The 23530-nt window shown below is 36.5% G+C and overlaps 1 protein-coding gene across 1 annotated transcript in view; it reads left to right on the top strand.

Moving 5' to 3' along the window:
• The first annotated feature begins 6354 nt into the window (after window positions 1-6354).
• Window positions 6355-23530, top strand: part of LOC134680460 (kinesin-like protein KIF21A) — a 112937-nt gene continuing 95761 nt past the window's right edge. The window contains exons 1-2 of the mRNA XM_063539590.1: window positions 6355-6686; window positions 8632-8685. Of these exons, the coding sequence (XP_063395660.1) occupies window positions 8648-8685 (38 nt within the window). The 5' untranslated portion in view covers window positions 6355-6686; window positions 8632-8647. The remainder of the gene's footprint in view (window positions 6687-8631; window positions 8686-23530) is intronic.

The raw sequence follows: 23530 nt of genomic DNA, 5'->3' as shown, positions 1-23530 counted from the left end.
AATCCAAGATGGCGGCCATGCACTATGTCATAAAAGTCGTCATGGATGTCGTTTTATAGGTTTTGGGGGGCGCAGATTTCGATAATGATGACCATTTTGGATACCAAAATAGCGGCCATGCACTATGTTATAAAAGTCGTCATATATGTCGTTTTATAGGTTTTAGGGGCCCTGATTTCGAAAATGATGATCATTTTGGAATCCAAAAAGACGGCCATGCTGTATGTCATAAAAGTCTTCATGGATGTCGTTTTATTCGTCATGATCATCATTTTCGAAATCTACACACCTGTTTCAAATAAGGTATAGGTAGATGCATCCTAGTAAGTCAACAACATCTATATCTACTATCGAATTGTACTTTTGATAGTAGTACGAAATGTGATCTGAAAGGAGTCAAGTAATATATTCCTGTAATGAGGAATCTACATTGATTCCAATTACTAGTAATTGTAGTATTCGAAAATTGATTCCTGATTCCTCAAATGGAATTGTACACAATACAATACAATACAAATACTCTTTATTGCACACCTCATTACAGAAAACAATACAAATAATACAGGAAGAAGAGGTTAAACAACAGGCGGTCCTTACTAATTACTAATTGTACTTAGTAATTCGGTATTGTTAGACTACAAAGTAATCTGGGAATCGGTAATCAGATTACAGAGTAATTTCCAGTAATCGTGGAATCAGAAATCAATTACGAAATGCCCATCTCGGACTAAGTAGCACTGCATTCAATTGATCTTTTTGGCGAACCGCGAGTTCACAGTTCGGGGCGAACTACTAGTATAAAAACAAATTTTTGACAGGAGCATAAAAAAGTTTAATAATGTGTAAAAATCGTGAAAGTTTGAATCAGTATAACTGGCAAAGTTAATAAGCTGACTAATTTATATTGCGGCAACCAACGCTCGATAAAATGCATGCGAACTATTTTATTGCCTCCACTCGCAGTTCAATAGTGCTTACTTCAGCTGCCTTTTATTAGAAGCAAGCCTGTGCATGGCTGCCATACAAATGTGTCATACATTAGATAGGTTTTATCCAATAAAAATTTGCCTGTTTTGTGCTGAATATAGTAAATTAGGTAATTAGTTTAATGACAATAATGACGTAACTATCGATCTCACAGGCAAACTAAACATTAGGCATCATTGCTATTTTAACCTTTATCAAAATTGAAGTATTTTATTGCACCAACGTTTCAATTTTCTCATACCGAAAGATAAATTAAAACTAGGTAAATACGAGTACATTACAAACTAGGATCGAGGTACAGATTAAAAGCTTGTATATAGTTGCACTGCAAAAATAAATTTAAATTCTACTCAACCCAGGGCGCTACCAATTATAAATATGAATTCAACAACAATCGCAATCAATACAATAACAATCGCATTTGTATAAACTAGCGTCGTTAGGGCCAGGTCACACCGAGGGCGTTCGCCCCGACACGGGAGGCCGCGCCGCGTGTGAACCGCCTTTATTTAAATGTGACGTGTTGAGTCGATGTTGAGATCGCGGTTGGGTGATGACATTCCGATATGCGGTGACATGTCGTGGCGATATCGCTTTTCGACAGTTGACGTGGAATTTAATCATCAAGGATTAAACAGATAAGCTGAGACCTAGGTTAGGAATAGCGTGCGTTTGGGAATATGGTCGTCACACCGGCAGCCTTTCACTGCAGGCTCCCAAGTTTTCTAGAAATCTAGACAAACCATCTTAAACACGCGTATTCGAACTTCAAGATATTCACAAGAGACGACACGTACTAGATCCATTCTAGATACGTTATACAGGTTCCATAATATGGTTAATAACTCTTAACTTAACAACTATGTTAGTTTATTTATAAAAAGACAGGAGAGAAAGAGCACATAAAAATAAAACTAAACTAAATATAGTTATGAATTATATATGAAATTATATATGAATTAGATCTCTAAGTCATATCCTGTGGAAATCGTTCAAGAGTATCTCCAGAATCGCGCAAATGTCAAATTTGACAGGTTAGATCTTAAACATATCGTTATCGTATCTTGGTGATGTCTAAAAGATGTCTAATAGATGTCTATTTCATAATCCGAATCGGGCCCAAAGTGTATTCACATTGGTTGTACGAGTGACGGAGAGCTGAAATGTGCCTTTTTATGATATGAGGCAAACGAGCGAATGACGAGTCGCCTGATGGTAAGCAATGGCTGTCGCCCATGGACACCTGCAACCTGCAACACTAGATGAGGGGCTGCCCGTTTTTAAGATGGAAGTACACTTTTTAAGGTTCCGTATCCAAAGGGTAAAACGGGACCCTATTACTAAGACTCTGCTGTCCGTCCGTCCGTCTGTCACCAGGCTGTATCTCACGAACCGTGATAGCTAGACAGTTGAAATTTTCACAGATGATGTATTCGTTCGTCGGGCGGGGTCAGTGGGGTCAGAGGGCCTACCGCGAACCACGTTCGACGTGTTACCTCCCTGTCACACTTACGTACTAATTTACAAGTGCAACAGTGAGGCAACACGTCGAACGTGGTTCACGGTAGGCCCTCAGTACTTCGATGAGTGACCGTTTTTTTTGGCCTTTTTTTGCATTATGGTACGGAACGGAACCCTTCGTCCGCGAGTCCGACTCGCACTTGCCTGATTTTTTTGAAGGTTTAACTTAAAACCGTTTTAAGGTTGTATTGGACAGGCATGCGATATATCATCAAGTACTAAATTACCTACTACATTAGTTTAGCTCTACGAGGCAGGAAGTTTCTGAAGAGATGCACATCAGTTTCTAGAAAATCTTTTATCACGACCTGATGTTATTCTATTGAAAGCAATTTGCTATCCGTAATGAAAGCTTAGGTACTTACCTCCTTCGTCATATTCAGTCCGTATCCACAAAATACTGCTGAATCTTAAAGCATTTAGTAATCAACTGCATCGAGACTTCATGGTTCTCATTTTCTGTAAAAAACAGTTTGCCGATTTTTGCGAAGGAGGGGATGTCAAATGTATTGCCATTCCGACATGATTTCTACGTAATGTACAAATAGCCATGCCAGTCCATACAAAAGCTTGTGCAAGGTTTTCGGCAGAGAGGTAAGTTCTTACAGGCGACTCCAATTATTAAATGCTCTTAAGTGCTGAGTGTATTGAAATGATGATATTATGTAGGTATAACTTTACGTTAATCGTATTTACTTTGTACTGAAAGGTCATGCTCGCTAAGCAATTGCAATAATGCCTTGTTGGCATGGCGAAAGTAAATACGAGAGTAGAAACTCGTTAGAATCACGGAATCTATACTAGTAAAGTATAATAGTATACAGGGTGGAAAGATAAGTCGGGCCCTGGAGGAAAACTACCTTAAATCCTTAAGCTGGCTCATTTTACTTAAAGGAGACATTCCTTTATTTTTTAAAAGAAATAAAACTGCATTCAAACTATTTTTCTTTTTTTCTTCAATTTGGCTTGTCTAAAAAAATCTTATTAAGTACTAAATATTCGAGTTAATGGATATTTTGTACGACAGACGAGTGTAACACCTAATGTTTCTTGGAGAAATGTTATCATTAACATTAACTGTATCGACTAGTAGAATAAAATTGCGACTTTTTATTTTTTTGAATTTTTTGTCGGTTCGAGTCCCGGGCAAAGCAAGCGAGTTTAAAAAATCTATGAATGCAGTTTTGTTTCTTTTTAAAAATAAAGAAATGTCTCCTTTAAGTAAAATGAGCCAGCTTAAGGATTTAAGGTAGTTTCCCTCCAGGGCCCGACTTATCTTTCCACCCTGTATAACGTTATACCATTTACAAGTCAAACGTTTGAAAAAGAAAGTTAATTAAAAATTACCCGGTATTATGATGACTAGGTAGGTACCTATGTCTGTTATTTACCAGGAATTAAAGCAGTCGCAAACTGGTAACAATGTGTCCACACGGCGACGACATTTTGTGACTAAAATGTGTCTGCGTCGACTCTTCCCCATTTCTGGTAACGGTGTCGTAACAGCGACGACACTGCCACTGGAATTGTGACCGGAATAGACGGTGTCGACGCAAGATGTGTCTACACCGTGTCTAACGGCGACCGAAAATGGTTGTAGCCGTTGTAGGTACATGGGCGCTTATTAATAGTGTGCTCCGAGCATCTCAAAAGCTGAGCGGCCTATTACTTAGGTGACACTAGGTACCTAAGTTATGAAACTATTACTAACTTTTTCTACACTCGAAGGTTAACTGACTTAACACCGCCCATAGACTAGGAATCCTCTAGACCGAGTTTAGAGCAATTATTTCATGCAACCGATGATGCCTAAAATGCGGGGGTGCGCGGGACGAGGTGAGCGAAGTCCCGTGCCGTGATTGGTCCGTCCAAATACACGGACGTCACACAAAGACACTTTCGACTCGAACATGGAGTAAAATTACCGTATGCGTGGCAGAGGGGGTAGCGCGACTATGATACCGCCACTGACACCAGCGATACCGCAGCTGACGTATACGACGCTTCATGTTAAGCCTGTTTGTTTTGTGAGTTAAGTATCGTAGGAGGGTTTAATCGTAAAATCTGTAGCTGGCTTTTTTATCAAACATATGTAAAGTATACCTACCGTTCACAACATGGTCGCCATTCATTAAACACCAAGTCAAAGACCTCAGTTTTATCATCGTATGTTGCTTATGTATAAATTACAATTACGGAGATTCGGAGACAGACTTTAAAAATGAATGCAAAAAATCTTATACTTAATTTTTTTTGTCGAAGTATAAGAGGATAATAATTTAATACGTCTGGGAGCTGAACGCCGATCAACGAGGTTGTTAGCCTTGATAATAATTGCGCCGAATGATAATATACACAAGGAGAGAAATTATGTAAAGCTATGTTGCCTGGCCTCCCTGGCCTACGTCTGGTCGATGACCTTTCTGACCTAGTCAATAGTCCTGGGTTCAGATCCCGGTAAGCAATTTGTATGATGTGTATAAATATTTGTTGCAGTGTCATGTATTTTCTATGAATTAGGTACAATAGTCTGCGGCGGCCATAGAATTCTTATAAATTATTTGTTTGGCTCCGGGCGGCTTATCTTCGCGAGGTCCTTAATATTATTTAAATTAAGAAAAAAAATCTGCTAGGATTGTTGCTCTACGACCTACGACTGCCCTGTTAGCCAACCTCTAGGCTGCCGCTGATAATAGGATATACAATCGCTACCTAATTACAATTTTCATCACTTCACTGCCTCATGGTAATCAAATTGGCTTACGAATCCTAGAGCAGGTATTATGTTCCTTTGGTAGAGATCGAAGACTATAAGGAAATAAAGGTAACTGTAGCAAAGGAAATTAGATAATCAAAAGTAAGTATACTTCGTGTTACGCTAAACAAACAATATCAAAAACAACAAGTTGTCGTCGTGGTCGAGGTTCCCATGCGAAAACCCTTCCCATTGATCGGAGTATAATTCACCTATCACAGTGACTCACTTTAAGAGCCCAAATAAATAATAACCCTTTCTGAACGCGAATTCTTACGACTTAGGGGTCAAAATAAATTGGTGAGAGAAACTAGACGATTTAAAATCTGGTTTCGAACTGGGCCACAAATCTAAGGATTTAAGAGGCTCTTAGTTACTGTAGAACTTCATTTTTATAAAAGTTAGTAAGAAGTTAGTACATTTTAAAGTACCTATTTTATAACAGCTTCCCTTAGGCGCTCAATTGTCCTTATGATTCTGCTCCTCTGACCTACATAGGCAAGTATCTTAGGCTACAATGGCTCACCTAATTAAACTAAAAACGAAACCCAAACATGGTCATAACTAAAATACTCAATATTACATTTTTAAATTTTATAAAAACTGTAAATTGCGCCATCTATGTACAAACTTTTGTACAACATTGTTTGTTGATTTAACGCCATCTATTTTTTACGTACGGCACTTTTGCGTCTTGAACTGCACTAATAACAATGCGTTCGTTCGTATCATAATAATTTTATAATACTTAAAATACGCAATTATTATTTTCTAAACTACCAAAAATAAGTACACGACATAAAAGATAAAATTTAAATTTAATAAAATTTATTGGCAAACTACAATGAATTACTATAGCTGGTCAAGCAAATCTTGTCAGTAAAAAAAGGCGCGAAATTCAAATTTTCTATGGGAAGACATCCCTTCGCGCCTACATTTTTCAAATTTGCCGCCTTTTTCTACTGACAAGATATGCTTGACCAAGTATACATGTCAATAAATAATATTTTTTTGAACGCAGCTCAAAGATCAAATACAAAAGAAACATGGCAACTCCGATTTTGACAGTTCACCGATTGCCGTCTGCTATTGCTGTCACTGTCAGTTAGTCAATTCGAGCGAGCGATGGTGAATGGAGAGCGGCGATGCGCTTTCTAATCGCCATCTAATTCGATTGTTAATAACACGCGTCTAAAACAAAATAACGTACGCCTCGAATACCGCGTCCGTGGAAAATGAAAGTTTGTGTTAAAACTGGATAATTGTCTGTACACGAGGCGAAGCGCTCGATTATAAAATTATTTTACAGTTTATTTCATAAAGATGGACAAAAATCGCGATCGTTGTCTGTTATTAGTGTCTTAACGCTGTGTTTCGTGAATAGTGATGTATTGTGGCTGATTTAAGGATTATTTAGCCATTTGTAAGTATTTTCGTGTGTGCATTCGTTCAGAAAGTAAGTGTTTTGCTAACATCCGTTGCGTCCCCTCTTGTTGAAGTACCTCTGTATTGTGTTCCTCGCTCGGCATTATGACTAGGGTTGCCAGATCGAAAGGCGCTATTATCGGGAAACAATATAAATTTTTCGGGATTTTGGGACTTAAGTCGGGAAAAAATACATTCAAATTAAAGTAATTGTATTAAAAACAACGGTATTTTACAGTATTGGCACTACGTCAGCTCGCTCGCTCGACGACAGTTCGGAACTTGAAATTATTGTTTTATAACGTGAAGCTGTTTTTCGGGACAGTTTACACTTTCTCGGGAATCGGGAACACATGCTAAAAATCGGGAGAATCCCGCCAAATCCCGACCATCTGGCAACCCTAATTATGACATCAATTTCTCAACAATGATTGGTGTCAATAGTTTATCAATGCTTTCTTACCATATTTTCTGTTATATTTTACTTGGTTAACTTAATCGTACTATGTAAAATGATACGTTACTAGTCATGGCAGTTGTGTTTTGGTTTGACTTTGTTTTGATACGTTAACTGACTTGTAAATGAGATAATCTCCGATAAACGTAAACAGATAAGGAGCGTCACCTTGAAAATATTGTACGCTGATATTTTGACACAGTATTGCTTTATGTTTACTTCTAAAATAATTATTTTATTAGAGAAGACTGTATTAAATAAGTTAATGCCTCTATAGGTCGTTTTTTTGGCATTCGAAAAAGATTACGCGATCTTGACGTGTCTATTAATTGAAAACGCTTTTTAAAAATCAGTAACTATTACTTATGAAAGCGAAATAATGTAAATAATCGTATATGATTCATAATTGTTACATATTTGCCAAGACTTATTTTCCAAAAGTGTTTTTCATTAAAAGGACATGTCAAGATTGTTTACCTTTTTTCTAATGCTAAAAAATTTAACTATATATATTACATATAGTTGCCTCATACCTATGTTGTGTGTTGTTAAAATGACAAATAAAACTTAATTCAGCTTCCCTCTAGCATCCCACCATTCTAAGAATCGGTTACCGTTTGTCACCATTAAAGCATTTGCTAAATTTTATTGTATAGGAAGTTTCACACTACACTGCTGTTTGACGTTAATCAGTCCGTTAAATGTGGTTGGTGCAACTGGACCTAATACTATTACAATTTAACTCCAATGAAATTTGAATCATTATTAATTGGAAAATAGTTGATATGTTTTATTTCATTACATTTTAAATTTCTTGTAAGTATAAGAAATGGTAATGGTATTTTTTTGTATGGTCGGCCATTAGCCAAACCTCAGGCACCTTCTGGGCGAGCTCGCTCCATCGTAGGCCACGTCTACGCCTCGGCTAGTCTGTGGCCATGAGTAAACCCATGCATAATAAAAAAAAAAAAAAAAGTTCATAAATTGCAAAATCTAAATAAATATGCCCTCTAATTATTTCTCACCGTTGCAAATAGGCCAGGTCATTGACCCTAATTTATGGTCATGACACAGAAAGTGACAATATGGCCAAAAATTAATATAAAGATGATTAAATCTTCTGTTCACTTTATAATAACAGTAGTAACCATCAGCAACTGAACCAACAATTTTTTTTTATTTTTATAGAGTATTTATGAAATACAAATATTTGTAAATCATTCCTATTTTTAAAACAAACTCATACTTACTGTAATACCCTGATTGTTGTTGATTTCAATACTGTGAAGTTGGTTAGTAAGTGTATACACATATCTCCATAGTGTAAACAAGCTATCAAAATGCAATATTGTATCCTTTAAAATATTACACACTTGGTTGTAATCAAGAGATGTTAATTAGTGATTACAACTAATCTTTAACAGTCAATTTTCAGTTCATCAATGTAATGTGCAAGTAAATTTGTATAGTTCTCATTATCTTTCAGGTTGACCGATGCAGCCATGTCCAGCGACGAGTCAAGCGTGCGTGTTGCAGTCAGGTAATTGTTCACTTCTTACATTTATGTGCAGAGGCAATGGGGCTGGCAACTCTCAAAGGTTTACATAGATGGCGCCATCATAGCTTGCCCCTTTTTCTACGAGAGTTGGCTTAAAATGCTGGCATCCAGGGCATAAAATTCCATAAAAAAAATTACACAATTCTAGGGATTGACATGGCAAGCTATGCTGGCGCCATCTGCTAAGTACTTCGACCGACCAACCCAATTTATGCCCACTTGTTTTGTTTAGCAGATTAGGATTTGATCCGAAAAAATCATCTCATAAATCTGTACTATAGTTTAATTATCAATTTTCATTTTATTATTTACATATTTACGAAATGTTATACATAGTTCTATAGTTTTTTTATACAACTGTTTATATAGGTTTTGTATCATTAGAACTACCTATACTATGCCATACTAGCGACCCTCCCCGGCTTCGCACGCAAAACAAACCTTAACAAATTAAAATTGTACACCTAAACCTTCCTCAAGAATCACTCTATTGATAGGTGAAAACCGTATCAAAATCCGTTCAGCAGTTTTCCAGTTTATCACGAACATACATACCCACAAACAGACAGATGCGGCGGGGGACTTTGTTTTATAAGGTGTAGTGGTAAATTAGGTATCGTCTTGGGTCGTCCCATTCGTTTTTCTTCAAGTTCTTAAATTAGTCCTATTCTGCTTTCGTCACTCATTCTACATTCGTCACAATCGTCGCTGGCTTTCAATGTAGAATGAGTGACGAAAGCAGAATAGGACTAATTCAAAAACTTGACGAAAAACTAATGGGACGACCCAAAACGATACCGTAAATTATACGTAAGTAACTCAAGAACCGCCAGGACAAAAACCTTGACACAAAGACCTGACCCTAATGACAATAGTTGACAATTTTTCAATGACAAACAACATTTCCACCGAATTACCACACCAATTTTCATAGTTACCGCCACAATGGAAAGAATAGTGAGGGTACGGTTGGCAATAATGGTTGAGAGTTCTATTGATGTCTTATTACTTGCCCATTCATTTTACCAGTGCGGTGAATTGCGGTTTGTTAACGAAATTTAACATTTTAACAATTTAAGGCCTGAGCATACACGCTGTGTGTGTGTGTGTCAACGTCATCGTCACGCGAGCTGTGTGTCTTCTCTCATAAAGATCTGTATATTAACCCCCTTATTCATAAAACCCATCCTTTTCTTACAAATACTGAAGTTAAAATGACAGATAAAGACAAACGATTATTAGCTAATCGAGGTTTGTAGCGCGATTAAAAATAAGGGGGTCAGTGTGCACCTGCCTTTAATTTTTTTTACAGATTTGACACTTCGCAACTATTGGATGACATTGGAAATGAACATCAAAATTAATAAAAGTACGCAAAAACTTCATCCACCTTAGGTAACATTACATGAAAATAAAACGTGCATTTACATATGTATGTACAAACGCCATCAGATATATCGGAACGGCCAAGGTGTGTGCGTGTTCAGATATTTTTGAGCACCTCAGCCGCTCCAATATATCTGATGGCGATAGATTACATAAAAGGTGTGACAAATATTTCTATCACTGCCAACCCTACTTGTTAACAAACACTTCACTATCAATTATTATGTAAATTACAAAATATGTATGCATATATGTAAACGTGTCATACCTGTATACCTTTGTTTTGTTTATACAGTAAATGACATGTGACTAATACGTTCTCGTATTAACAATAGTCCGTAATATTTCGTCTTTGACCGTCGCTAATTTCACTTTCAATATTTATGACGGCAATGATTATGACATCTCTATCAGGTTATTGTGTGGGCGTAGTTATAAATTGGCGGCATAAAATGCGAACAAAGTCCTTACATGTCATCAAATAATTTATAGTCATAGATAATTTTTATAACAGTTCAGCGGTGGATTTTATTTCTTAAACTTATCATCTTGGCGCTTTCTTACTTGTGACCATTCTCGTAGAATTTGCCACCCTTATAATTGCCATGACTTTATACAATGTATAAAATGTCTGAGTAATTAGGTGCAACAGCAGACATGTTTCTAAAATGGCAGCATTCACACTAAAAGTGTTCGGGGTCTCATTTTATCTCATCATTTTGTCAATTTTTCGAAAGCAACTGCCATCTCATCGCCTAGCAGAGAAAGCACGAATTGCCAGGTTATCGCGATTTTTACGTGCACGAGGAACTAGTTTACAGTGATTGCAGCGACAGGTTTTTCCTAAATTATTACAGATGTAGTGCATAATTGTTTTCCATCGTATTTTCTCGGAAATGTTCGTATTTGTCATGCTGCTTCAGTCAATATCAGTACTTTCTGTACCGAGACTGACTGAAATAGCAAGACACGTTGTTAAGTTTCCGTGAAAATACGATGGAATATAAATACGCACTACATCTTTAACAAATATTACAGCCAACATAACTGTCTGTTAAAACTTAGGTACTTCAATCAACATGCACGCCCGATGCTCCAAATCCTTGATAGCTATATTGCAACAACTACGGAAGCTGAATAAATATTTGCAGTGAATGCACACGGTTTGACTTTAATACTTGGATTGATCATTCAAGTTTTTGTGTAAATCGTTTAGTAGGTATACGAATAAACTGTTGTTATGTATACCAAATACAGTATCTTTAAATAAATCTTATGGGCGATAAATACTAAAATGCGTGCAGACCTAGGAGCCGATTCGGATTTTGAAATAGACATCTATTAGATATCTTTTAGACATCACCAAGATACGATAACGATTATGTTTAAGATCTAACCTGTCAAATTTGACATTTGCGCGATTCCCTTGAACGATACCCACAGGATATGACTTAGATATTTAATTCGCATCTAATAGATATCTTACTCTATCTGACGTAAAAGTGACATTGGTTGCCCGAATTGCGCTGCAAAAGAGAACTAGTTGATATCTAATCTATAACGTGTCTAGAATGGATCTAGTACGTGTCGTCTCTTGTGAATATCTTGAAGTTCGAATACGGCAGCTAGGCAATACTTTTATGTAACAAAAGACCTTAAATCCGTTCCCACTCCTATATATAAAAACATCTGTGTGGGCCTACACAAACCAATTGCACTTAAACTGTCATCCAATTGGAAAATTGCATTCGAACTGTTTTAGAAATAAGTACATATTAGTTCAATGGCAGTTCGTTGTCCTTTCGTGTAACTACTATGTAACAAGTTATATTGTAAGAGTTATACAAAATACAAATCCTCTTTATTGCACACCTCTATCGAATAAAATAATACTTAAAGAAAACAGCGACACAAGTAGAGGTAAACAACTGATCTTCCGGACAACCTTTGGTCGCGAAAATTGATAAATACACACACATACTCGTATTACTCGTACACTATCAAACTATTCATACATGTTTTAAACTTGAGTTCTTGTATTCAAAACGAATTTACACATTTTCAGTGATATGTTAGTTTATCTAGTATGAAAGTGTACATAGCTATCATACGTACAGTCACCTGCAATAGTATGTTACACAATGAAGGCCGCAAAAATATCTGACACTATCTTATTTGTAGAGCCATAAGAGCGCGTAATATATTTTTCTCAAACATGCAATGAAATATTGATGTTATGTTCCTTATAATAATAGGCTGCGAAGTATGACGTTTCAGGTGCGGCTAGGACAAAAGGTCGTTAATGGAATTTCATACACATCTTGCAGGCCTAGGCCGGCAAAGTCCTCTTTTTTAATTTTCATTTCACAGATATTTGTGACACAGCATCGTGGCATTCATCCATAAAAAAAAACTAGAGGCAGTATTTGCTTTATGGTTCGTAATGACACTCTGCCACTACGCCTATAAAAAAAAAACAAAAAAACAATGTTTGCTATCATTTGCAGTTTTATTTGTATAAAATCAACATGAACTTAATAAATAATACATTCTATAATTTTATAATTTTAAATTATAAATTTAACTACACAAATAAAAACATTTAAAATATTTCATCTAAACGTTAGCGGTAAAATGGTCTACTCAAACACGCGTAGTTATATTTTTAAATAGTTAAGGAGGTAAAGTTTAAAAATATTCATTCTGTTTTATTGGATTTATGGTGCGTTGTTGATTTTTTGACTTTAATATGAGTTCCGGCGAAATAATGAAATTAATATTAATTGTAATCGTAGGTGTTGGAATTGGCAGCGTAAGCAGAATTGATTTTAAATAACTTGCTGCCTCTGCCGCCAAGTCAAAGACGAAGTATGTATAATTGTATGTGGTTGCTTATGGCAATTTTATTATTTGTGAAACTAAGAAAAATGGCTTACAGTTTATTAGAAACAGTTTTGTGGCATATTTTAAATGAATGTAACTACAAATTCGTCAACACTGTGGAAATTATACTTATTTACTCCATGCATAAAGCAACGTTTTATGTGAAACATGATATCAACATGAAAGACTATGTAAACTTATGTGATGAAAACGACAGTCACACGGATACAAGGCGAAAAAATCAAAGATACATGAAAATATACGGGTAGTAAAAATACACGACTCGTGTAAAACATACGCGTGATAATGATATAGGTACGTGTTGATTATATTTTGGGTGTAGTTTACTTTTAGTTTTTTCTGTAAATAAAACTTGGGTTTCGTGGATTTTTTATTTTATTTATTTCATTGCATGTTTGAGAAAAGCACTATACATACCTCGGCGGGAAATGGGGTTGCCCGTGCTCAGACCTATCCGGTCTATATGTCTTCGGCCGGCAACCCCTTTCGTCCCGGCCTCTGTAGTAATGTACTATTTGCGGCCTTCGAATAGTAACATATTATTGCAGGTGACTGTACCGAACGGTTATTTTTTTTTGTTTTGGGGTCATCCATTAATTCATCACACACAATTTCGATGTTTTAGCTCAACCTTGTACCTTGTGTAAAACCCAGTGTTAAAATTCAATAACATCTCATTATGCACCTACGAAGACTTACCGTTGACTGTATCTAATTTCTAAAGAGTACCTCTACCAGTAGGCATGGTAAACCTGTAATTACTAACGAAATGATTGAGTACCCAGACCCACCGATGCTCTGTCATCTTCTTTTTACCGTGAACTCTGTCATAAAGTCTCACACACACAATTACATATGTATGACTAATGGCCAAAGGCCATATAAAAACAAGGAAATTTCGTATTATACTCGTCTCTAACCAAATCTAATATTAAACTGATAGAATCAACCTTTTGCATATGTTTTTAGAGTCTATATTTGCTTAAATTAAATCAATGTAAATGTAGATAGATTTGGCTAAGTACCGTACCGATAGGTAATATTGGTATATTGAAATAGAAAGTAACGTGAATTGGTAAAGTTAAACAACTTGATTTTTGAGGCCAGTCAAATAATAGGGATATCTTCTCTATGCCACATTGATTTTGACATTAATTATTATTATCATCATCATCTCAGCCATAAGACGTCCACTGCTGAACATAGGCCTCCCCCTTATGATGATTTTATGATTTTGACATTATGATGTATAATTTTTTTGTAGTAGTGGCTCTCTAAGTAGTATAGAGACTATAGACAGTATAGACTATAGAGTAATAGTGTAGTCTTAATAATTTAATCACTCACAGTCAAATAAACAAAAATATCTACACCTTACAAACAAAGTCCCCCGCCGCGTCTGTCTGTGTGTTTGTATGTTTGTTCTCGATAAACTCAAAAACGACTGAACGGATTTTCATGCGGTTTTCACCTATCAATAGAGTGATTCTTGAGGAAGGTTTGAGTATATAATTTGCTGACTTGCTGCGCTATTAATTAATATATCGGACGGCCCTTACAGTAAACGCTATAAAGAAGTTTCTATAAAAAAAGTATTCCGGTGTACCTGTACTGTTTTAAATATATTATAATGTTGAATAGCGTAATATAAATCTTCAACCATCATACACAAAAAATACTTACAGGGTAATTTACCTACTCATTTAGAAAATAGGCCGAAACATTGGTATATTAATTATGTTAGGTACATAGATATAATTTATATGCCAAACTTCCGCACCACATATGTATTTTGTAAGGATAAATGATTAAATGTGGATATCCGTATTTACATCTAACAAGAAAAGTGAATGACCTTTAATGCAAGTCTAGCCAAATTCCTGCAATTAAGACTGCAATTTGTACCCATTACTGTCTCAAGTTTGTCTTATTGTTATAAATGGCTTTTGTCCTGAATGTTAAGGAATGCCTTAACAATGTTATTCAAAATAAGTTAGAGTTAGTATTAACGGTTTTAAGACATTTGTTTTAAATACTGCTTATGTTTAATTACGTCTGTTTTTAATTTATATGTAATGTCGGTCTAACAAGACGTTTTTCCAAAGGCTATTTGTTTATCTACAAATTTATCATTTTAGCACACAATTGGTCTAAGTAAAACCAGGACGATTGGGTAACAAATTAGCTCATAGGGTAGGGGTTCGCAAGAGTACAACAAGATATAGAGCTTGTCAAAGTAATATATATAACTGAAAAAATGTAAGTATAATTTTGCCCTCGTCGTTAGGCATTTTTTCTTAGTTGGTTAAAATTTTCTTCAAACCAGTTTCTCAATTTCTACAAAAGAATGCACAGACAACTCGTTACGCTTGACATTCTAAATTAACCTCCTTAGTTATATAGATAATTTACACTAACTTCCGCATGTAATTCTCGTCACGTTATGTATGGCTAATTATAAAATAGTGTTCATTCCTTTTGCGATTTCTTAGTTAAGCGCGCCCGGCCGCTCGAGCGAGAACAAATGCAGTAGGATGAGTAGGAACATTCCTGAAGTTTGCTAATATCACAGAATAGACAATAGTGCTAAGTATCAAATCCGGTATGTATGGATTTTCTCAAATGATTTTTATGCCTAAGACCCTAATCTGTTAAACAAAAGCCATCGTTTATTTTATGACGAGCCCAAGCTTCCAACTTTGGCGCGTGGCAAAGCAACAATGCCGTTTAAAAAGCAACTGTATCGCGATAGTACTAAAGTTCAAAAAGGAGCGGTGTGTGTTTTCGCCTTCATTGGGGTGGTCGACCGTATTACATTTTATACTCGAATCAGTACGGCAATTTCAGTGTTAAATTATAGCAGCTATTATAGCTGTACCTACTCAAACATGACTTTCCATGAGCAAAACGGTTCTCTGATGGCAAGCCACTCCTCCTGACAACTTTTATCTATAGGTACATTTTAACAGCCAAAAATATCCGTTCACATTTTGACAACTTATTGCCTCAAGTCAGCAACCTTTGAAATTCCGAGTTTCAACTCTTCAGACTATTTTGGCTGATTCGACACGCACTTCACTGGTTGACTGTTCCAAGAAATATGGACACATCAGCTCAAAGTTTAATATTAACGCAATCTCAACACTATACTATTATTCTCTACGCTTCGTTACTGCCTTTTGAAGATTCTCACCGTAGGGCAAAATAAAATAGCAGCTAGCTTAACATCAAAGCACACGTTAGGTCTGCTTTGGCGGTTCGCGAATTTCCGCAATTAGTGTGTTTCACCACATTTGTCTTTGTTCAGGAGGTCGTAAATCATAGTAGACTTTGCAAACTGGTTTAAATTTACTAAGCACAGTGATCTACACGGTGTAACATTAGGAAACCGAATAATTTTAACCACGCATTTCTGAGGTCAAGGGAAGGAAAAAATGTTATATAAGTTTAGGTCAAATTCGCCAAAAAAAATTTTTTTTTTGTTTTTTTTTTTTCAATTTTTTGAATGTATTTGTACATAAAAAATAAATGTTATTGGTAAACTTGTCACTTAAAATTGCTTTTTACATTTTTTTTCGTAAAACCTACTTTTTGCAAAGTGTTACTTGTCACTTTTTGACATCTATCAATAAGGATATTTAGACTACGTCCCATAGCAGCAACATCACCATCAAAAAGGCCTTTTACACTATGTAACAATAAAAACTAGTTTTTTTTTAAATTAATATTATCTCCGAAACTAGGCGAATTTCAAAAAAGTTTATATGACATTTTTGTCTCTAAATATGATCAGGAATAAGCTGTTAAAATTATTCGGTTTACTCATGTTACACCGTGTATACGAATTAATGCGAAACTTATGTGTCTGTCTGTTACCTCTTTACGCTTAAACCGCTAATCGATCTAGACATTCTAGACGAAACTTGGTATAGAGATAGTTTGAAGCTTGAAAAAGGACATGGGATAGTGTTTATCATCATCATCATCATCATCATCATCCTACGAAGACGAACGATGTGTAAAAGTGTAATACTTATTTTCTATGTAAAACTTGCTTCGTAAACCCCTGTGCCTGCAAGTCTCAAAACAGGGACAATCAGCCCACGCACGCAACATCATGCGTTGCGTATGACAAGTATGCTTCCATCAAGCATACAAATTCCAGGGTACATATTAAAATGTCAAAAATATCTCTACTCATACCAATAGAAAATAATAATTTATTGACCCAAAAAAACAATAATAACAGCATGGGTACCTTCAGATCCATAGCGCAGGCTTCGTCATAATACAGACAGATAGCTCATCCACCTCAGGTTTCGTCAGCAGTGAACAGTCTACGCCTTGGCTAGTCTGTGGCCATGAGTAAACCCATTCATAATAAAAAAAAAGTCTAACCAATAGAATAGTTCCAGATGTTTAGACCGCATTTCCTCTTCAGAAATCACTGTGTTCGATTGTTATGGCGATAGTATTACCCGAGTGAAGCGGCTCGATGGTTATGCAAATGGAATCGGACCTTTGAAAGGAAATACGCTGTTATGACGAGCTCGGCATTCTGATCGCGTATTGTTGGTGCCTTCTCGTCTGACGGCGAGTTTTAGCAGAGATATGTATGAGAATATAAGAAATATGGAAATTAGAAACTGTGTCTTGTCTTTTGAAGTAGGTACTGCTTTGTTGATGTTTTATTTTCCTAATGATGTACACTTGTACTGTGACCTGTAATAATATGCTACACATCGAAAGCCGCAAAAATATCTGACACGATCTTACTAGTAGAACCATAAGAGCCTGTCACATATTATTGCGGCCTTCGAAGAGTAACATATTATTGCAGGTGACTGTACTTTGTTACCTAACGAAAGTACTTTTTCCTAAGCTGAAACGGAGACTTTCGCTTTGCTAAGGCTCGGTCAATAATAATGTGTAAAAATCGTGAAAGTTTAAACTAATGCCTTCATATAACCTACGATTATTCGATAAAGCAACCTTGTATATTTTCTGAGAATTTGTTGTCATTACTCAGCCGTCATGTGGACAAATTAGGCACAAACGTTCCTTCCCACACGTTTCTTTGACGCATTCCTCGATGACTTTTGTCGCCTGTGTCTAATGATTGGATCCTAACCTTTACTTTATAATGTCGCTGCTACCGTGCCTGCCGTAATAAGTCTACCGTCTGTTATCTTTTCAGGCTTTAACCGTCGGTTCAGCGATGAAAATTGGTAAAGACGAGGACATAGGATAATTCCAAAATCATCATTCCACGTTGACGAATTTGCTGACCGAAGCTAGTGACCTCCTAAAAGTACAAGTTCCAATAAGCTATCTCTAGGTAACTTTTATAATTACATCTGTTATAACTCCCACAAACAGACGTTATTAGACCTATACCTATATCAACAACTCAGTCAACAGACCGAACCTAAACCTTACTGCAACGAAATAAAGTTGAATAGCTACTTACCTAAGTTACTGTACATACGATCTTTCGGATTTCATCCAGCGTTTGACCTACCTTTTTAATATTACATAGACACGTGGGAAGCCATCGATTCCGTCTGTCATCCTCGGCGTTCTATTTCGTCAAAACTAGGTGTGTTGACGAATTATTAATGGTTTGACTAGTTTCCCAACCGTATAACCTAGATGTCTGTCCTTGGAAAGGTAGAATTTCTATTCTATATAGTCTAGAAAAAAATGTTGAATGGGAAATTGTTTCAATTTTCTTTTGACCCTTTTGCATTCAGACTGATTCATAGGACTCCAGTTTGAGCGTTGTACTAAATCAATTGAATGAATCTACTATACATTTGCTGTAAAAAATCGCGTATAAATCTGTTATGACCGATTTTAGCTGTTACTGAAATGGTACTATCCAGTTAACTGATACCTTTTTTGTTAAGTCAAATTCAACCCCTATTGTCTTAGTTCAGTCAGCCTTATCGAAACCACGAATTATATACCATCAATCATATATATAGTCCTCTAATTCTTAAAACTTCACAAACTATGTTATTCATATTAGTTACAAAAACCAATCTGACGATGCGACTCATTGACAGTCTTACATAACAGTGACATCCGGTACAGTCTACGTGACAGGACTTGTCAAAATCTAAACCTCTCAGGCATGTGTATACCCTCCCCTAATGTCAAGTGTATACAGGAGGGCCCGAGTAAACCAACAAAATCCTGATGTATATAGGTTTTCAAATAAACGCTGGACATTAAATCGATCCTTGAAAATTTTATCGAAAGTTTACGAGCGCCATTGGCCTTTGCGTCTATTGCAGGCGATTTACGGTGTAACACCGGAGAGACAATAATTTCTCCACGGACATTACACCGCCTGGGACGGACTTCAGGAAACACAGGGATGTCCAGCACCTGCATTACCCTCTCGGCTTCACTGTCTTAGCCCACAGGAAAGGCGAGCCAATACGTGTGGAGGCAGGTCGGCTGCAGGCATCTGCCGCTTATTTCAGGTTGGACCCTACTCGCGCATTACGGTAATTCCATTCGAGCGTATATTCGATTGAATAATACTTGAATAGCCAAATAAATTTAATATGTTCAAGACTTTTATAGTTAGAGCTTTTCACACTTTTTGATAATTTACCGCGAAATTTGATGAATGATTATGATTCGGCAACATTTAGTTTAAGTATGTCGAGTTATTGTGGCGCCCCCTGTATACGCCGCTAAACTATTCAACGCATCACCTCTTTAACAATAAACTTGACATGTTTATTGTTTAGCCGCCTGCATTGCCAAGTCAATCAACAAACTAATTAACACCTTATGTTTTATTAAATAGGGTTCATTGTCGGTATATAAGGTGGGCGGTAAAAGTCAAAGCTAGTCATCATGCTATTGCCCACGGCTCCACCTGTATTAGGTACAAATTTGCTCGCCGAAACTGAGTAGGTGCGAACACCTAAGTTCGCAAATTGGCGGCATCGGCATCTTTCTCTTTTACTCCAATTCAGGTGTAAGTAGAGTGACATAGAAAGATGCCCGCAATTAACGAACTTTGGTGTTCGCCTCTGTATTTTTGGTAGTTTCCAACCAAAGCCGGGTTTGGCAGATTTTGGCATTAAGACAAGAGGGGTTGTAGCTACTTAAGTTTTTAACTATTGGTCCGATTAGTACTTTAAGATACGATCAAAACTATCAAAAGTGACGTTTTTGTTTGAAGAAACGTCACTTTTGACACTGACATATCTGATCCATATCGTATATATAGACCAATCATTTGACGTATCTTAAAGTTCGAATCGAGCCATATATTTCTGCGGCTGTGCTGACCTCACGTATCACATATTAGTATTACATTGGTCCACCTACATCCTACAATGTAGTGTGGAATTGTATAGTGAATCGCATTAATATATTGTTTGGTTTGGCATGAGCATGTGTCCTCGGCGATAGAATTGTCTATTCGATTGTGCAACGACTAGACAGCAAATCTCAAACGATAATCTCTTTCTCCTCATTACTGCTGCAGCAATAAGCAGTCGGTAGTAATAACGCGCTGGAATACTGCAAGTAATGCTGTTGTAGCCTAAATCCGAACGGCACCTTTACGTCATAACTCCGTTACGCCGTTTTGTCGACTAAATAGTGTTTAGTTTTAAGTTTATAAAATACATTATGTATGTTAGTCTGTAAGGTATTTGTAATATGGGCCTTGTTGCCTGAATTAAATTTCTAAATAAAATAAATAAATATGTAACTAACTAAACTTGATGTTGGTCCACAAGGTGTCAATCGATTTGCGTATTATTTGGGTGACATACTCGGTTAACTACATATTTCATCGATTTTAATAAAGGTTTTTTTCCGAAAAAACGTAGGATTTCAAACGTGCTGTACTTAATCCAAAAGTTGTACCTAATTATTTATCACATTACAAGCTTAAACCGCCATCGGTCGAAAATCATTGCAAATTTCATTTAATTTATTTGCATAATCAGGAACAATGCACAGGAAACGGAAATAACACATACCGGAACGGAAATAGAAACAAACCAAAAGCAAAAAAAAAAATTCTTTTCCAAATCGAAGGTCAAATGCTAACTGAAGTCATAAAAGTGACGTCAATTTTACAACATAATCGAATGTATTAAGTCATTAAAAGAATTGCTTCAGCTGGTAACGCCAAATTGTCCTGTGGCACGGATTGGCACAGATAGGCAATTGGCACAATGGCGCGTGGCCATTGTCACCTATTGTTCCATCGTTGTCGCCGGATATTATGGGGAATTGGCTCGATCGTTTATTAAACGGCTATTGTGGTTTAAGTTGAAATATTACGAGCCGTTTTGGTAAAGAAAAGAAAGGCTTTTCACCGTTGTTGTGGTTGTTTTTTTTTTAAATATAATTTTTAATCTATCCGTACCAATTAATTATAAATGCGAAAGAGTGTCTGTCTCTCTTCACTCTTGAATCATTGAATCGATTTGGACAAAAATTGGTATGGACTATGGAGATAGTTTGGATCCCGAGAAAGGACATAGGGTAGTAGGTAGTTTTTATCAATCATCATCATCATCAGCATTCCACGCAGACGAAGTCGCGGGCAGAAGCTATTACACGTATAAACTTAACTAGATGTTAAGGGGAGCGCAGAAAACTCTACAAATATAGGATATATGCAATTTCTCTTGCTTCTATGGCATTACCAAATTGCAAAAAACTTGCTCGCGGAAAAAGTCGGACTCGCGCACGAAGGGTTCCGTACCATTACGCATAAAACGGCAAAAAATCACGGTTGTTGTATGGGATGGGAGCCCCACTTAAATATTTATTTTATTTTGTCTAGTCAACTGTCTAGCTACTCGTATCACGGTACATGATTTACAGCCTGGTCCCGTTTTTACCCTTTGGGTACGGAACTCTCAAAGGACTGCCATAATGTCTAAAGCAGTCAATTGAAAATCGAATGAAGCTTTGGTCTAGAATCAACCACCAACGCTCTAACTATTTGACTGCATTCCTAGGTTTAGTACTTACATTACATTACCCCACGCTCGCGCTCGGCACAATGTTACCAAAGCATATAGCCCAAATCGATCTAGTAAAACGTAACAACGCGCAAAAACCTTAATCATAACACTAGTCGTAGCAAAACACTTCAAAAAGCAGTATGTTCATACTAGTCTTATATCAACATGCGTCTTTTGGTATCATAGTGTATAACCGGCTTAACCAGAGATTAGTGAAAATGAAGACTGACAAATTTCTTGCGAAATCGGGTTGCCACAGTTATTGAAAATTTCGTCAAATAACACTTGGGTTCCGCTTTCCATCATTTCTCTATGTATGTTCAAGTAGCATAATGAGATAGTTATATAGAGCTATTAGCGACGCATGGTATATGAAACCATACGTCGCTGAATAGTTCTATAACAATCAAATATCATTTATTTTCAGACAACTAAGGCCCATAGATACATACATACCTTACAAACTAACATACATAAAAAATCAAATTTGGGAAGTAGTTTTCTGTTGCGCTTACGTCACCTGATCTGGTGTAGGATTTGGCAGATTCCCACCGAACCGCCGAAATACCACACCGTTCGGCCAAAAGTCCGCGCTCCCGATGGTTTCCAGCAGCGACCAAATGGCCGAAACTCAATTTTGAATGAATAAGCAGTCTTCGTTTTTCATTTGTCTCTGTCAACACTCATAACGCAACTCAATAAGGTTATGTGGAACACGGGTGGGCGAACTCCCGCGCAGTGTGGGCTGTTCCGATACCTCTGATTCACAACAGTACACCAGCCAGCTTAAGCCTTACTACCGTCTCCTTATAACTGTTATTATCGTAGAGATCCAGTTATACTGGTCTCAAAACTGTTTTTGAATCAGACAGGATAGAAATGCCCTTTCGCTCCAACCCTGACTTTTGTGCTAATTTGAATATTATCTTAGGTGGTTTTCCTTGTACGTTAAGATGAGATGTTTTCCATTGAGGATTTGCGATATTGCCAAAATTTCAACACTTAAGTAAAGGTCACTTTGTTGTTCATTTTTTTTAGGATTTGTTTTGGCCATCTTTCATCTTGTTCTATTGTTATTAAAACCTAGAAAAACAAGTTTTCTTTATTACACGTAAAAAAGACATTAATGATCCAAATATCGAAGATGTTTATGAAATTTGCCATCTTGTTATGTGCAAATCATACAATTTTACAGGCCTTCGAGGAATCGCCGCCATCTTGGATAATGACCCCCATTCTGGAGAAACTCTTTCTACTCGAAATCTACCTTCTTCGGTCTTTATAGTCGCGTTCAGTCTAAGAATTACGCTATTTTAAACCTTATAGTTTGATGTTTAAGATTCAAATCACTATAAATACTATAAAACAAATACCAGCCCCATTGTTCTAGCCACAGTTTCTCGTTCAAACGACGTCAGAAATATGTACACGTTGTTTAACTCTATCTCAATGGGATAACGTGAATATGTGTACACTTATTTATGACAATGGATACTTAACACGGTGTTCTGATAATTATATAG

This window comes from Cydia fagiglandana, chromosome 3 (genome assembly GCF_963556715.1).
Source record: "Cydia fagiglandana chromosome 3, ilCydFagi1.1, whole genome shotgun sequence".
NCBI lineage: Eukaryota > Metazoa > Arthropoda > Insecta > Lepidoptera > Tortricidae > Cydia > Cydia fagiglandana.
Note: the sequence above shows the minus strand (reverse complement) of the source record. Positions and strands in the feature narration are given on the sequence as shown.